Raw genomic sequence first — 16,676 nt, 5'->3', positions numbered from 1 at the left:
TTTATGAATCCAGAAACTGCCAATACCCAGCAGTTATAATAAAACAAGATAAAACATTTCATCTTTCGGATTAGTGGTTATGAATCCTGACCACTAGAGTTGTCTTTTCCCCTATTATTATTATTTTTAACGGTATATTTGTTACAATAATGTATGTGACAAATGTTTAAGACATAAAGTGTAATGTAAAAATGAACAGCCGTGAACCCACATTCTACTAGAGAACTCATATATTGCAAAACCATGTCATCTGTGTAAGTGCTTCCCTCCCCAACCCACGTCCTTGCTTCCCCCTTCCCCCACATAGCGAACCTCTATTCAGAATTTGATTTCTTACTCCCTTGCTTTTTAAATATTATTGTCACATATATGTGTATTCCCACATAATAAAGTGATTAGTTTTGCTTTTTGTTTTCTGGACTTTATAGAAATGTTATTGTATGCAGTCTTCTGGTACATTTTTTTCCCCTCAAAGTATTACTCTTTAGGATTCTTCCATGTTGTTGCACGTGACTGTAGTTCATTTGTCTTCACACAGAATTATAATTATTTGGTCATGCACAGCACAGAGTTCAGGGAAGAAAGGCCTCCTGAAAAACGGAGTCAGCTACTCCTTTCTGAGTTTATGCCTGTGCTGGAAATTTAGGGAGTGTGAAGAGTAGAAGACAATGGTTCCATCCTAAAAATGCATAATCTTGTTTTGGATACAAAATATAAAATAAGTTGCTAGTCAGTTAAAATGATACAATGTTAGTAAATAGTGTCGATATTATGTTATAAGAAATCTGAGTGGGGAACTCTGAATAGTATGTTATAAGAAATCTAAATCTTTGTAGGCTAGAAGCAGTTAGAGCCATGGGAGTAGTAAAAACAGAGCCAGACCATGACAGGGCGGGTATGATTTGGGTGGAGTGTGGAGCATGGTCCCCCAGATAAGTCTGACACGTTTCAGAGAGGGGGAAGACTCTTGGAGCTAAGAATTTGTTTTCAATCATCTGTTGAATTAATCTTTAAAATGCCAGTGGTAGGAGATAAAATTAGTTCGATAATTGAGACCAGATTCTGGAAAGCTGTAAGTGATAGGTCACTGGAAATCCTTGGAAGGTTTCAAATAATGATTTCATTAAGTTCACTAGATGTTAACTGAGTACATACTGGATGCATGATATTCTCTTAATTATTCAATACATGCAAAGGTGAGTAAGGCTCATCCCGTTTGGGATGGACATGAAGGAGTGAGTAACATTTGGAAAAGGAGGGGAATTGCTATGAGCTGATGGGGTCTGTTTAGGGACAAGTGAACCATCTAGAGTTCCAGAGAGGGAAGGGAATGGGAGGTGAGGTGCTGAGGACAGGGGTGTAGGTGAGGTCTGGAGCAGTGCTCTTCAATAGAAGTAGAATGCAAGCCACATGTGAGTATGTAATGAAAACTTTTCTAACAACCACGTTGAAAAACTAAAAGGAAATCGGTGTCATTAATTTTAATACTATCTTTTACTTAATCTGATGTATCCAAACTATCATTTCCACATTTAATCAACATTAAAAAAAAATGACTAATGAGAAATTTTATTCTCTTTTGTTCACACTAAATTTTTGAAACCCAGTGTGTATGTTACACTTACGGTGCATCTCAATTCAGATTAGCCACGTGCTTAGTAGGCACATGTGGCTCTTGGCGACCATATCAGACAGTAGAGGCTTAGATTTGCAGGGCGAGGATGAGCGATGCTAGAAATTCTATTGAGATTGTTACGTAGGACGATGACATGAATACAGCTTTCCTTTGAGCAGCATTATAAATGTCACAAACCACTTTTATATTCATTCTCTTCTTTGAGCCTCAAAATATTGCAATTGTTATTTATTATTAGTCCCATTTTTACAGAATACAAAATTGAGGCTCAGGGTAAGTGACTCGCCCAACGTTGCATATTTAATCAGTGATGGGCCTCAAGTCTCTTGATTTATATTCCACTCCTTTTTCCTCACCATAACAGATGAAATCTGGATTAATTAAGCTAGGAGACCCTTGCATGTGTGAGGTAAAGAAGACTTGGATGAAGTGAGAGAAGCGGGAACAGATAAATATATAAATTTCCAGGAAAGAATTATCTGAGTGGGGTGACTTACTGAGTATAGGCTATAAACAGGAAAGTATCAAAGAGGACTGAGTTTTTCAGCCAGGACAACTGGAATAAAAAGTGACCGAGACAAGGAAATTAGGAAAGAGAATCATTTGGGGAGGAAAGTCGCAAGTTTGATTTTGGACATATTGAGCTAGAATTGGCATGAAATCTGTTCTCAGAGCAAAGAGAATTCTTTGGACACAGAGTCATCCTGGTGTTTGTCACACTTCTAGAACCCGATGTCTGGGGCTAGGAGTACTGACTACTGAACCCTGTTTTCCGTGACTAGTTTTCATACATTTTCTCCACTATTATTTTAAATTTGGGCTGGCTTTATGTATTTTTCTAAATGAGGTATTTCACTTCCTGATGAAATTTTTCAAAACCACTTTAATAATAATAATATTAATAATACTTTTTCTCTATGTGGCCATGTATACTTCCCAAAGCATTTTTACATGCTGTTCTTACAACAGTAAAGGCAAGTGGGCAAAATAGGTACATGACCACTTGATTCGTAAGGTCTCAGAGGTAAAATGACTCGCTTAGCTCCTCATAGCAGAATCAGGTCTAAACCCCATTTCACCTGGCCTTAGACCCTTTCTCTTCCAAGTCTCATTTCTGATGGGCTTTTCCTCTCGGGCAGGCAAAGGAAAGATGAACTGGAGCAGAGAATGTCGGCACTGCAGGAGAGCAGACGGGAGCTAATGGTTCAGCTGGAAGGGCTAATGAAGCTGCTGAAGGTAAGAGCCTGCTCTCAGGTGCCCCCTCCGCTCAGCTCTTCTTGTCCATCTCCCACCACCAGTTCAGCATCCGCTTCCCCTGTGACGTCAGAACAGGATGAGGCTAAAAGTTTAAGTATCGCTGCCTAGACCCAGTTTTCAGGTAAACCTCCATAAAGGTGGCCTAGTTCAGTGTGACAGTCATCTAAATTAGCATAAAGCCTAGTTATAAAAAAAAGTTAGTACCCAGAGCTAGAGTAATGTCCTTGAATAGTTGCTTTTATGAATGTAAATAGGTTATTAGCTATGTATAAATGAATGTTTCCCAACGATTCAAAGTTTCTTTTAAGACAAGTATTCAAATATTCCACTTACAAATATCATGCCCTATTTTAATAAGTGTTACAGAGGCATACCAGTCTTACCAAACCAACTCTAATCAATGACTTTACTATATTAGGAGGGAAAAAAAATAGCCTATTCGCTCTAGGTTTGGTGTATTGGGACTTTAATTAATCTGGAATAATTCAGGTCTCACCATCTATTTTTGTTGAAAAGTATATTACAGTCCCCACACTCCAGAGCAGAGAAAGGTACGCCTAGTGTTAAATGTCCTCCCCTGGACGATTCTGGCCGAGAACAGAAGTATCCCCCCAGCTGTGTAGTAGCAGAACCACAGCACATTTGTCCGTGCTGTTAATTCTTCAGGTCTGTGTTCCGAAACCACCGCATTCCGTGGTGTGACAGAGTTAGCAGCCAGAGTGGAAGTAGGGTGTGGAGTGTCTCAAAAGCCAGGCTGAGGGTGGTGGATTTAATCCTGTGATAAAGGGGAGTCTCTGAAGGTTGTAAAAAAAATAGTTTAGGAAAATATATTGAACAGATCAGGAAGGGGAGAAACTAAAGGATGATGGGAGACTAATGAAACCATCCAGGCCCAACGTGACAGGGGTCTCGAGTAGGACTGATAGCCCAAGGAAACATCAACTCCTCTTTAGTGTCTCCAGTCCAAACCAGTCCCTTACCAGTGAAGCTAGTGGTAGTATTAGCAACTTGGATAAATGTGGTTTGAGCTGACTTTCGACTTGCTCAAGACAATCACTTCTTTTAGTCTTGAGCTGAGTTTGTTTCTAGCTTTGGTCCTGGATGTTGGGTTGTTTTGTCTGGACGTGTTTCTACATTAATCCTGTTAACAGGAAGTCTCTTGAGAAATATTTTATGTCTAAATGGGTTTTGTTTTAAAGAAAACCTCAGCATGACACCCAGCCCAGACCCCCCAGTAGCTGTGAGTCTCCAGCTCAGCAGCCCATCACCCACTCAAGACAGCAGAGATGTCCTTAGACTCCCCTGGACTGTGGGACACCTGCAGCCTGGTGGGGCCTTGGAAGCCCTGCCACTGTGGGGTTAGTCCACCAGTAGGACAGGAGATAGCAGGGAGCCACGCACCCCTTCTCTGGGTCAAACCTCCCTTTCAGAAAGATGCTCTCAAACATTACCCCATTCATAGATGGGAAGGTGCCCCAGGCTGATTTTTGTAAAGGGCACAAGGTTTATGCACTGGAGGGAAGTCAGGATGCATTTCCTCTAAGTGCCACTGTACACTTTCCCGTCGACGGGCTGTCCTCAGCGTCCTTCGAGTTCCTGGCTCAGAGCCCACATGCATTACTTTGTAAGACCTTGTAGTTCAATTCCGGAGCTTGTATTCAAGGGCCAAGCGGAATGAGCTGAGGCCTGGAACTCTAATCCCAAACCCTGAGTTTCTTTGTATTTCCAGCTGTTGTCTTACAGTTACAATTTCAGTAAAATAAGCAGGACCCTGCTGCCCCATATTGTAGGATCTCCTGCCAGGTTCTTAAACACGTTATCATTTACCCACCTGACAGGCTGAGGCCATTCAGACTGGGAGGAAGAATTTATAGACACAGACCTGGAATGTTGTCTTTTTATCCCTTGGTTAGAATTCACAGTTGAAATCTCATGCCTTTGGTGTCCTGCTTCCTAAAAGGATTACAGTCTTAATTGGTGTATTATATACACGCCTAAAAGGTCACACATAGGAATCACTGACTTCCATTAAAATTTCAAAGATGTTTTCCTACTATTAAAAAGTACCCTTTAGAATCCTAATTTTAATTTCAAAGGGCTGCCTTGCTTTCATTGATGTTCAGTCTGTTAGCATTTAATTCTCTCCTAAAACAGCTGTAAGCAGTTAGTCAAATGGACAATCAAGCCACATGGTCTGGCATACTCATAAATTAAAATACACCACACAGTAAGTTCCCATTTCACAGGGAGTTCTTTCATTTCACTCCGTCAGTGAAATAGTGTGTACTTTGTCTATTTATCTGAAAAATGAGCATTTAAAGACGCATACATACAAAGTGTCACCATTATTTATGAATTTATTCAACAAAAATCTCAAATCCTTTGTTTTGGAACAAGACTAGGTAAAAATGGATCATCCATTTATTTAATAAAAAGTATTGAGTTCTTAAGTGTCGTGTTTAGATATTTGATGAAGACTCAATTCCTGTCACCCAGGAATATCGGGGACATTCTTACTGTTTGGGTGTTTTTCTGTTTGTTTGTTTTTTAACTTTTTATTTATTTTAAGTGTGTTTTTCCAGGACCCATCAGCTCTAAGTTAAGTAGTTGTTTCAATTTAGTTGTGGAGGGTGCAGCTCACAGTGGCCCTTGTGGGGATCGAACCGGCAACCTTGTTGTTAAGAGCACCGTGCTCTAACCAACTGAGCTAACTGGCCGCCCCTGGGGTGTTTTTTTTTAATGACATAATGTAGACTGACACTTAGGTGCCATGTTTCAGAATGTACCTTTTCCTTACATTTTATTCCCTAATTAATGAATATATGGATAACCTCTGCCTCAAATTTCTTATTTGATCTAGAAGTGGTTACGTGTTGGTGTTTCAGTTTCTGGGTCATGTTCCCAGTATTTTTTTTTGTCTCATTTTCCATTTTTTCCAATATTGCCTTTAAAACGCATTTGCCAGATGAATTCTGCAGTTTTGAGTTTCAACCTCATTTGCAAATGAGGTTTTGAATATGAATTGTATTGAGATGACTACAGCGGCTATAGCATTACTTTGGTCAGCTTGCCAGAGATCACCTAAAAGTGATCTCAGGAAGAGTCTCAGGTGTTTTTAGGTGAAATAAGCAGTTTTAGATTTGCACTTCATAATTAAGGAATTATTACCCCTTTAAATCAAGTTGGCTCCTATGCCTTGTCATCGGTCAATGTTTACTGATCCTAACTGACTAATTGATAACAAAAAGTTCTAAGACCTCATATCTGTGTTGTTTTCTGTGTTGACCGAGCCTTCAGGGCTTTATCTGAATGACTTTTGTGAGTTGAAATTATACGATACCATCCAAAGTCACACTTTGCCAAAGTCCACCCTAAGCCGATCCCAGTGCTCAGGATGCCCTCTAAGTCCTGCACATGCTGCCCCGTCCACCTCCCCGTCCTGACCTGACACATGTGTCTGCTGCAGAGTATTATGATTTCGTGTCTTTGGCCAAGCTGTATGTACCAGCTACCAAATGTGCAAACATGAAACATTGCTTTCTGAAATTTCCCTCTTCTGTTGAACCAAAGCAATATTATCTCTAATTACCAAACCTGGAAAAAACAGTGAGAATAGGGAGGTGTCTTAAGAACAGTTCTAGGGAATTACATACTGGTCTTTTGACCTCAGATGCAATTTCAGCCTGTCAGGATGGCTCCCTCCGTCCCCCACCATCTCAATTTTCATTTCAACACCTAGTGCCAGCAGTACGTTTTTAAATTGTTCAATAACTCTGCCTGGGCTGTTCTCCTTAACCTAGTGTGTGGGAGAAAAGTGTTCTGCCCCACAGGGAAGCCTGGCTAGGAAGGGAGATGGCTTCCCAAATGCAGAACTCTAGCGCCTACTAACTGGAGCCACGCAGGTCAGATGTAAACGCTAGAAGACCCTCAGGCTACGTCAGCTCATGCTCAGGGCCTTCACTGCCTGGGCTCCTGTGAGTTTCGGTTTGGCCAGGCCTCTGGCAGCTGACTGATTCTGAAGAACATCTTCCTGTGCTGAATTGGAGTCTTCTCAAGAGATTTTTTTTTTTTTAAGATGTTATTGGGGAAGGGGAACAGGACTTTATTGGGAAACACTGTGTACTTCCAGGACTTTTTTCCAAGTCAAGTTGTTGTCCTTTCAGTCTTAGATATGGAGGGTGCAGCTCAGCTCCAGGTCCAGTTGCCGTTGCTAGTTGCAGGGGGCACAGCCCACCATCCCTTGTGGGAGTCGAACGGGCAACCTTGTGGTTGAGAGGGCCAGCCCGGTGGCTCAGGTGGTTAGAGCTCCGTGCTCCTAATTCCGAAGGCTGCCGGTTCGATTCCCACATGGGCCAGTGGGCTCTCAACCACAAGGTTGCCAGTTCAATTCCTCAAGAGATTTTTTGATACCCATTTAATTTCTAGTCCATGTCTCTCCCTTGCAGGAAGAAAATTGTTTTCTCCAAATTTTTCCCTTCTCCCTCCCTCTTGAAATTCCTTGGCTTTACTGAAATCCTTCTTGCCACTGCACCCAGATCTGCAGACCGAGAAGCAGTCGTCCTCTCCTGAGGCTCCCTCCGCGTATATTCAGTACAGACCGCCTGGTCAGATGGACCCAATTTCAGTAGAACCATTGCAACAGCTCTTGGATGCACATACTGGGGCAATGAGCAGAAGCTCCCTGACCATAGTTACCTGTGGTGAGGCGCAGAAGGAAAGTAATGACACCCATTAAAACACAGCGTAACAGGAGCAGCAGACTGAGGAGAGAGACGCTCGGGAGTGTTTATCTCATCGTCATGGTGCTTCTTTCTGCAGCACCTTGGGTGCCTTCTGACAGCTGGGAGTTAGCAAGTGCCTGCTGTGGGCCTGGCACTGGAAGGTCTCAAACACAGAGACCAGCTCACGTTCCCAGGGCTTTATGCATAAGAAGTACAACTCAGTGAACCTGTGTTGAATTAATGAAAAAGTGAGGTCGCGAATTCTTTTTGAAAGGCCTCTCTGGGCCCTGAAGCAGTTTCCAGCTTACTGGGGGAATGGGGATGTGTGTGCATCTTTGAAAAAAGCAAAGCAGCCCAAAACAGTGGAGGGGAGGGGACTAAAGAGATGAATCTGTGGTCATGCGGCCTGCTAATTGGGGAAGTTCTTAGAGCAGCGGCTCTCAAACAGCAAGCATCAGAGTCAGCTGAAAGGCCCATTAAACACACTGCTGTGCCCTATGCCAAGAGTTCTAATCCAGTTGGTCTGGAGTGGCGCCCAAAATTCGTATCTCTGACAGGCTTTCCTATGATGCTGCCGCTGCTGCTGGTCTGTATTCCACACCTGGAGGACCACTATCTGGACAAATAGACCTAAACCCCTGTGAATATTATGAATGGTGAAATGGGCTTTTTAGTCATGGTTGAGCTGCTTCTTTTCCGCTAACCCTAAATAGTTATTGGGCAAGCCCTCTATGCCTTTTTGGTGCATAAATGAGGAAGTTGAACTAGATGGTTTCTAAGGTTCTTTCCTTGCAACTCTAGAAGTTAGCATTTAATGGACGGGCTGGGGCAGAGGCCTGCCATTTGCCTTGTCCAGCTGATGATGTTCTTATGCTGGGCTTCGATCTCTGAAGCCACGGGCCGGGCCTCGTTTGCCCTATTCTTCTGTCATTGCTGCCAAACATCTGTGGTGATGGGCATTAATCTCTCTCCTTTTTCCCTCTGCCCTTTTTTCCATTCTTACCACCTCTAGGAGGAAGAGCAAAAGCAGGCAGTAAGTGAATTTCAGAATTCTCCATCTGATTCTTCCTCCTTTTGCATGTTCTTTTCCTCGTATAACTGGTAAAAACTTTCTCCTTGCCTCCCTGCACAAGTTCATCTCTCAGAATTGAGTTTGTGTAAAGCCCTGGTGCTGTAAAATGGCCTCAACGTCCTCGTCATGTTCCCCTAGTAGAGCATGTTCTCATTTGAAACCAGGACCTGTTAAATTTTGTTTTCAAAGTACACGTCTGTTGTGTTTATGTGACTATGCATGCTCCGCCAGGCCAGTTGCATTTTCTGGCTCTTGCATTCTCTGCTGCTTCGTGTGGAGAGGAACTTGCACTGCCTGAAACAACTTGCGGGGCGGTGAGGGTGACCTGGGTCTAAATATGCCATGAGGGTGGTGCACGAAAGTGAGTAGTTCTCTGGATGGCTCCAGACGTCCTTTCGTCTTGAACAGGCTTCTGGGTGCCGCAGCTCCGGTAGCCTTCTTACCAAAGTTACCAGTGAAAACTAAGTGATTAGTTATGCTGTAAGTGATTTCCTGTTCAGAGCCTACTCCAGAGGGAGCTCTGGTTTTTCTGAGCTGCATGGCTGTTGCATGTGTTTAGGGAAGGTTTATGTTTGCTTTTATTTATGCTGATAGCCACTAACCCACACAAGAAAATCAATTGAAGGCCTCTCCACAATAGTTACACCATATGTTTATATAACATAGTAAGGTTTTCAAAGCATAGATGATTTTTCATTTACCTCAGGGCTTTTTCTTTAAAGAGAGAAATATGAAATGTTTAATTCAAAACATTTCCTCATTTCTTTTTCAAAAAACAAATTTATCCATGTTTTAGATTAAGAATAGGAATATAAAACATTGTGTTTATTATTGTTTCCAGTTAGGGGAGCAGTAAAGAGGAGAGAAAAGGAAGGGACAGGTAGTGAAGGGAGGAGGCAAGAAAGGAAGAGTGAAAGACAGACTGTCAGAAAGGGTCTAGAAGATACGATGTTAGGAGAGGCAAACAACCCAGAAATCTCAATGGCTTGAATGTGACAAAAGTCTGTTGTTATTTTTTTCTCATTCACGCATAGTTTATTGCTTTGATCTTATGGCAATTCCATATCACTAAATACACTGACATTGGCAAAGCGGGAGAAGACCAGGATGGAAAGTCAAACCCAGCCTTTAAATGCTTGTACCAGGAAGTGACGCACATCACTTCTCCATTTCATTGGCCAAAGTGAGTCGCCTGACCACACTTAGCCTCCAGTTGCTTAGAAGCAGGGAAGAGGATGCTGGTAGAGCTCGGCAGACAAGTAGGAGGATGTGTGCTTCCTGCTCCCCTCTCCCGCTCCATCCCTGTCAGGCTCATCCCCTTGCTATTGACTGTGCCCTACCTGCTGACCCAGGGCATCCTGTCACCTGCAATCGCTGACCACCAGTGTTCCCCTCCTCCTCTTCACCCGTCTACACCCCAAAGATTCACTATAGCTCAAACCACTTGCTGGGAACTTACTTCAACTATCTGCCCAAACCAGCAGCTCCTGATCTCTCTCTGAATGTGCCAGCTCGGAAGGAAGCACGTGATCGGGAAAATAAGAACTCTTTTTCAGAAAGGGGAAGACATTATGGATTTTTTTTTTAGCGGTAGCAGTAGAACCTCCAACAGACATTTCATTTTTAAAAAGTTTTATGGATTACTATGGAATCCAAGACCAAGAAATTCCCACTGGTGATGTATTATTTCTCAGGTCAGTTTAAAGCTGAGCTTGAGTAGACAGGGGATTAAATAACATGTTCGTTTCAATGACCTTTGATTCTTTGAGAGATCATCATCCCTTTGAAGCCAGACCCAGACCACTGAAGCCTTTCACTAACAAGCCACTCGTGTGTATGTCTTGGGAGTTCTCCATAGCCAAGGTCCCAAGTTCATGATCTGGTCCTCAGTCTCATAGGATGGTCCATAGCATGAGGGGTACAAATTGTTCCTTTCCTCATCTTTCTCCACTATAGTATGAGGGAACACGTTCTGCTCTGTGAAGAGGGAGAAACGTCCTCTGTCCACATCACAAGTTTAAACTGGACCTACCTGAGGCTCACTTGTGAGGCTCAAATTTGAACTGAATGGCTTTATATAGTTCAACAACATTTTTAGCATATATAGCTGAAAAGACTATAAAGCTTTAGAACTAGCATTTCTGTTTAATCTGTACCATTACTGAGGGAGACACCAAAAGGCGTTTATCACAGAGCTAAGTTGTAATCCTCTCTTCCTCCAGGATTCCCGCTGATACAGTTTAATTTCTTCCCTATCAAAATGTATTACCCTATGTGGGTAATAAAATAATGGTAAAAGACTTTCAGAATGAAGAATTTACTGAACATGGATCCCAAAACTGGCTTCATAAATCTGTTATGGAGAATTTTCATGTAGTCTGCCTTCTTGCTTCTTTCCCGATTAGGAATTATTTTGGATTGGGGGGAATTTGAGGAAAATGAGTAGTAAAAAAAAAGCTTTGGTGCTGTGGTTCTATCTTAGGCCTCAGCCACTTTTCAAGTGCTTTGAGTGGCATAAGTACATTAATTGATAATTCTCGTTCCTTTCCCCCTCCTTCCCTTCTCTTTTTTCAGATCCAAGGGTTATAATTAAGGGCACAACTATCTGACTATTCCAGATAAGACTGAGTGACTGTTCAACCCACGACATAGCCTATAGTTTAACAGGTTCAGGAATTAGATTGTATCAGTTGAGTCAGGGTTAATCAGGCTCACGACAGTCCTCAGACTGTAATTAAAGGACTTTGTCTGCCTTTCCCACTGCATCCCCAGCCGCTAGCCCAGTGTCTGCCACACAGCAGGCACTGTACTCAATAAATAGTTGCTGCGTGAAAACTGGTATTACCAGATCTACAACACTGTGATATCAAATAGTGTGAATTCATAAGTTTGTTCACTGTAAGCGACATAACTGGTTCAGGTACCTACAGCAGTAATTTTGCTCAAGGTACTCCCAGATAATAGGTAGATTCATTCAGGAGACTACGTGATGGTTCAGAAATGTCCTTTGTAAAAAGGAATCAGAAAAACGAATTTCAGTGCTACCAAATGAATAGGCACACTAAGGTAATATATTAGTATTATTATTAACTCTTATTATTTCCGTGTCTAAAGAACAGATACTGATGATGTAGAATAAAGTCATTCTCTATTTTTTAACACAGATAATCTATAAAATGCAGGATATCTGTGGTTACTTGTATCATTTGAAAATATTTTGAGCATTGCTCAGTAAAAACCCAATGCCCACAGCCAGAAATGTGGTTGTGGGATTTACTCACGTCACAAAGGGGCACACACTGGGGTCACAGCAGAATGGCGAGGACCCTGCTGGCAGCGGTGTTCCTCACTGTTGGCGCCCTTGAGCTGTGGGCTACTTCATTCTAAGGCAAACAATACCCCAGTCCTAATCTGGAGGGATTTCAGCTGTATCAGTTCATTCTAGGGCCATCTCAGGGTTTCATTCTCCCCAGTGACTCAGTATACCATAAAAAAATGCCACTGCTGGATCACTAACACACACACACACAAAAAAAAAAGGGCTATCCAAGTCAAAGGTTCAATTTATTCATAAAGGATATGTTTCCTTGAACATGTCTCTGATTCCCTCCTGTTAGAAGATAGAACCTTTTATCTACAGATCAACGTCAGGCTTAAAGACTAACTTTAGACAGTGAAATACAAAGATGGGGCCTCCCACAGGGGTGGCCATGACCCAGGTGAGCACATAGCAGGCTGGTGGTTCAGGTAATTCTATGGGTGGTGCTCTGAAAATTACGGAGTTAGAGGAATCTTGGGGCTTCCACTAAGAGAACATTGCCACACTTTCATTACTTCAGTCATTTGGGATGTCAAATGGGATCTTGACCTTTCTGATTTCCAGAACCAAATAACCTACTACATCTACACCAACGAAAGCATGATGTGGGCTGGCCCTTGGAAGCCCCCGTCTTTGCCCACACTCCCACCAAATACGCCTAAACGAAGGGCACTCAGTATTGAGTCAGCCATGGTGGACCCGTGAGGGCTCCAACAAACCTCATGAGTATTAACTTTGTAAGTTTAGGAGAAAATACTTTAAAAAAAAAAGCCTACACAACAAAAAAAGCGTCCTCCACTTTGTCCATTAAAGAGATTATTGGTGAGCCCCTTGACGGCCTCATGGGTCATTTCCCCTCTTGATTCACTTAACCTTTGGACACAGTCTCACGGGGAAGTGATTCTCATGCTTCTGAAATCTTCTGGACTCTCTGCCCCCACCCCCATACTCTGAAATAGAAGCCTGTGTCTACTTCCTGAAAGCCAAAGGATTGCCATTTATTTATTTATTCAGCTGTGTCTTACTACCCATGTTCAAGGCAGTGAGCGTGGCCTTTTGGAGGATAAAAAGAGAAATCCTACCCACATTCCACCCTCAAATAGTGCGAAAGTTATTTCATGGTTGGCATGATGCCCTAAATACAGAAACACAAGCCAGGTCAGCGATATCCTGAGCCGTAGGCCCCATTGCTGCCCTCCTAAGTTTGCAAACTCCACAGATGTCTTCTGGTAAACAAGGCTCAATGTGCTGCACCGTGGGGCTGTGCCACAATCCTTCAGCCCGGTCCCAGTCCTGGCCGCATGCACGGACTCTCTGCCAGTCTCATTGCACGTGGATGGCCTCGTGAAAGTCTGCAGTGTGCTCACTCATCAGTCTCGGCTCCTGTACTCACTATGGGGACCTGGCAGCTTGTCGGGTTTGGTTTTCATTTTATTTTTTTCCCCAAAAGAGGAAATATCATTACAATATTAAAAATAGCCATTTATATTTCACTCCCCTAAAACTCACTGAACAGGAGTTTACAGTCTGAGGATATGCGGGGGAAGTAGCTTTGGGTGTTTGCAGCACCCCCAATACATAGCCCTCTCATCCATGACAAGATGAGAGATTTGTCTACCTGCTTTTTAAATTTCCCTCCTGTGCCATATTTCTGTCTTCATCTCCTGACCAGAATGCATACAACATAGGAAGACTATCTGCCAGGGTCTCTAGGAAAAGTGTTCACATCAAGCTGGAGAGATTCCTCTTCCATTGGAGGAATATTGAGTTCCTAGGACCACAGTATCTGCTCCTAGAATACTATCGTCAGAGTCTCAGCAGAGCATCAACAGAAAAGAACGAGGGAAAGGTGACTTCTAGGTTTTGAGCCTGAGAACCTGGGGAAGCAATGGGTGCATTGACTGGAAAAGTGAAAATGGGGAGACAATCTGGGTTAGAAGGGAACTTGGATCTGATTTTGAACCTACTGAGTTACAAAGAAGGGCAGACAGTAAAGCCTATGTCTGGTCTACTAGATACTTGGAGATATACAACTGGAATTTCGGTGGGAAAACAGGGCTAGCATTGTAGATTTGGAAGTCTTCAACATAAAATTAGGGTTGAAACCATAAACATGAGCCCTAGGAAAACCCATAGGAGACAAAAAGAAGAAAGAGTAGGAGTAGTAAGTAGAAGGGGCAGAATTGTGGGTTCTCATGAAAGCCCAGAAAGTTTCAAGAAGGAGAAAGTTAATGACAATAAGACAGTGAAGCCTTTGGATTTGACAATAAGTCTGTTATCAGCAACCATGGAAAGGAAATTTCCAGGAGACTAGTAGCGTGTAGACAGGTCTGAAAAACAGGCTTTGTCTTGTCCAACCCCTTCACCTCCACCACATTTAATAAATTCACTTCAATGAAGAAAGGAGTTAAACGTTCAATATCTGCCTATTAGATTATCTGACTCATAACATCTTACTGTCAAAACGTCATTTCTATCTGAGCATATACCTAACCTTTACAAACCTCAGTTTCCTCATCTATAAACTTCCAAGGTCACAATTCTTTGGTCCTTTTATTACTGATACCAGTCATTATATTGGGGAAAGACTATAAACTAAGAAGGGTCTACAGAAATCCAGCTGGGTTCATTTGACTGGTGTGTCCTTTTGTGACCTTGAAACCCTCTGGCCCTCACTTCTTTGTCTGAGCTTTCTTTCAGCAACCAACTCTTTCCCCCAGGGTTTCTTCATAACAATCATCTACCTCCCACTTTTCCAGACAAAAGAAAGCATCCTTTCTAAGAAAAGAGTGTCACCTGCTTCCTGAAGCCCTCTCCTTTATTATCTCTGGGGTTCTTGGCCATGCCTCCCACAGGAGAACAGGGATTCCTAGTGCCCTTTTTCTGGGGGGCCTCGCCCCAGCATCCCCTCTTGGTATGAGATTGAATCTGTGACTCTTCATTTTGAGAGCATCTGTAGGAATTTCCTCACATCCTGGTGCTGTACCAGTGTTTTATAGCTGACCTCAGGCTGGTTTTGACGTCCCCGTACGAACAACAAGGCTAACCTAGGGAGCTGGAGCTGCCTGGCCTCGAGTCCTGAGCTGAAATGAACTTGTGCTTAGTTTCAGCTAAAAGAAGCGTGTTATAAAGGGTGCGATAGACTCTTTTACACGCTTCTCCATTTGCTGCTAATCATAATTTGGCAAGTAGAATTACTCTCATTTGGAGCTGTAGTATAGATGTCCCAATGCTTAAAAAAGAGAAAGAGAGAAGGAGGGAGGGCAGGAGGAAGGGGCATGTTTTATAAAATTAGAGGCAATGCAAAGAGACAGTTTACAGCAGCTGAAGTATTTTACCTTTAACAAGCATCCATACCAACTCACCACTGTTTTACCAAGCTAGCTAACCGTAAATCCTTCAGTGCTTTTATTATTGTGTTCTTATTAACTTAAAAACATATAACATTCATTATTTATTCATTGCTTTCACAGTTCAAATTGCAGCTCCTATATGTAATCAGCTCAGACTTGAGGAAACCAAGAGAGAATCTAGGAGACTCTCGGGCCTATAGCTGGCCCTGGGACATCTCCCAACTGTGCAGAAGATTATCAGGGTTTATTCTTGGGCCCCTTGAAGGTTCTATCGTGCCCTTCCCTCCACAGCAGCTCACCACCTGGGAAAAGAAGCCCTGGGCAGGCCATCCTCTGTAGAACCTCATGACTTCGAGTCACCCTCAGCCAGGTTTCCTATCCTCATACTGTGAACACACGGGGCCAGATAACTCTTTTTGGGGGTGGGGGGGAGGTCGGGACTGTTCTATGCTTTGCAAGATGTTTAGCAGCATTCTTGACCTCTACCTACTAAATTCCAGTGGTAGTTCCTCCCATCCCAGGTCCGTAGCGAGTAAAATTGTCCTCAATTAAGAAGCACTGTCCTGAGCCCAGAGAACCTTTCTCTGTGATACCAGTCTGAGTCCCCAGGAATTCTCCGAATCCCTTGCTCTGAGGTTTAGCTATGGAATGGATGGTAAGAGATTTCCAGTCACCTTCCCCCACAAGTCACTCCTCTGTGCATTTCTCCTGCTATGTTAGTGTCATACCCAGCACTCCCTACACATGTGCTCTCTTCCAGTTGCTGCTCTTCCTACTTAGTTGTCAAGTCCAGTCCATTTTTTTCTCCAAAAGCTCACCTGTATCTCTCTCCTCCTTTCCATTCCTATTACCGTTCTTCATTCTGGCCTCCATCATCTGTCACCTGGGCTACTGGAAAAGCCTCCTAACAGGTCTCCTTGTCTCTTGTCTCTTGCTTTTCAGTCCCTCCCTCACATTGTCCCAGATTCCTAAAGACAGATCACATGACCACATCATTCCCTCCTCGGAACCTTCAGTAGCTCCCTCTGCCACTGACTATAGCAGGTCAGCAAGCTTTTGCTTAAAGGGTTAGATAGTAAATATTTTAGGCTTTGTAAGCCAAACCGAAGGTATTATGTAAGTATTTATATAACCACTTAAAATACAACCATTTCAAAATGTAAAAACCATTCTTAGCTCATGGACTGTAAAAAAAACACAAAACACACAGGTGGTGAACTGGATTTGGCCATGGGCTATAGTTTGCCCATCTATGGCCTAGTAAGTGAACTTGATGACTATTTATTTATGGCTCTGAAGGATGATGGCCGACACTTCT

General features: G+C 42.8%; 1 protein-coding gene across 20 annotated transcripts in view; it reads left to right on the top strand.

Annotated features, from left to right (window-relative positions):
• Positions 1 to 16,676, top strand: part of DTNB (dystrobrevin beta) — a 185,576-nt gene that overhangs the window by 146,583 nt on the left and 22,317 nt on the right. For 14 of the 20 annotated variants that reach the window (XM_074331782.1, XM_074331787.1, XM_074331785.1 and 11 more), the window contains 2 exons: positions 2,776 to 2,872; positions 8,627 to 8,647. In XM_074331782.1, coding sequence (XP_074187883.1) covers positions 2,776 to 2,872; positions 8,627 to 8,647 — 118 coding nt within the window. The remainder of the gene's footprint in view (positions 1 to 2,775; positions 2,873 to 8,626; positions 8,648 to 16,676) is intronic. The other 6 variants (XM_074331786.1, XM_074331781.1, XM_074331778.1 and 3 more) reach the window with 1 other exon arrangement.

Source organism: Rhinolophus sinicus, linkage group LG05, assembly GCF_036562045.2.
Source record: "Rhinolophus sinicus isolate RSC01 linkage group LG05, ASM3656204v1, whole genome shotgun sequence".
Lineage (NCBI taxonomy): Eukaryota > Metazoa > Chordata > Mammalia > Chiroptera > Rhinolophidae > Rhinolophus > Rhinolophus sinicus.
This window is presented reverse-complemented; position numbering and strand designations above follow the sequence as displayed.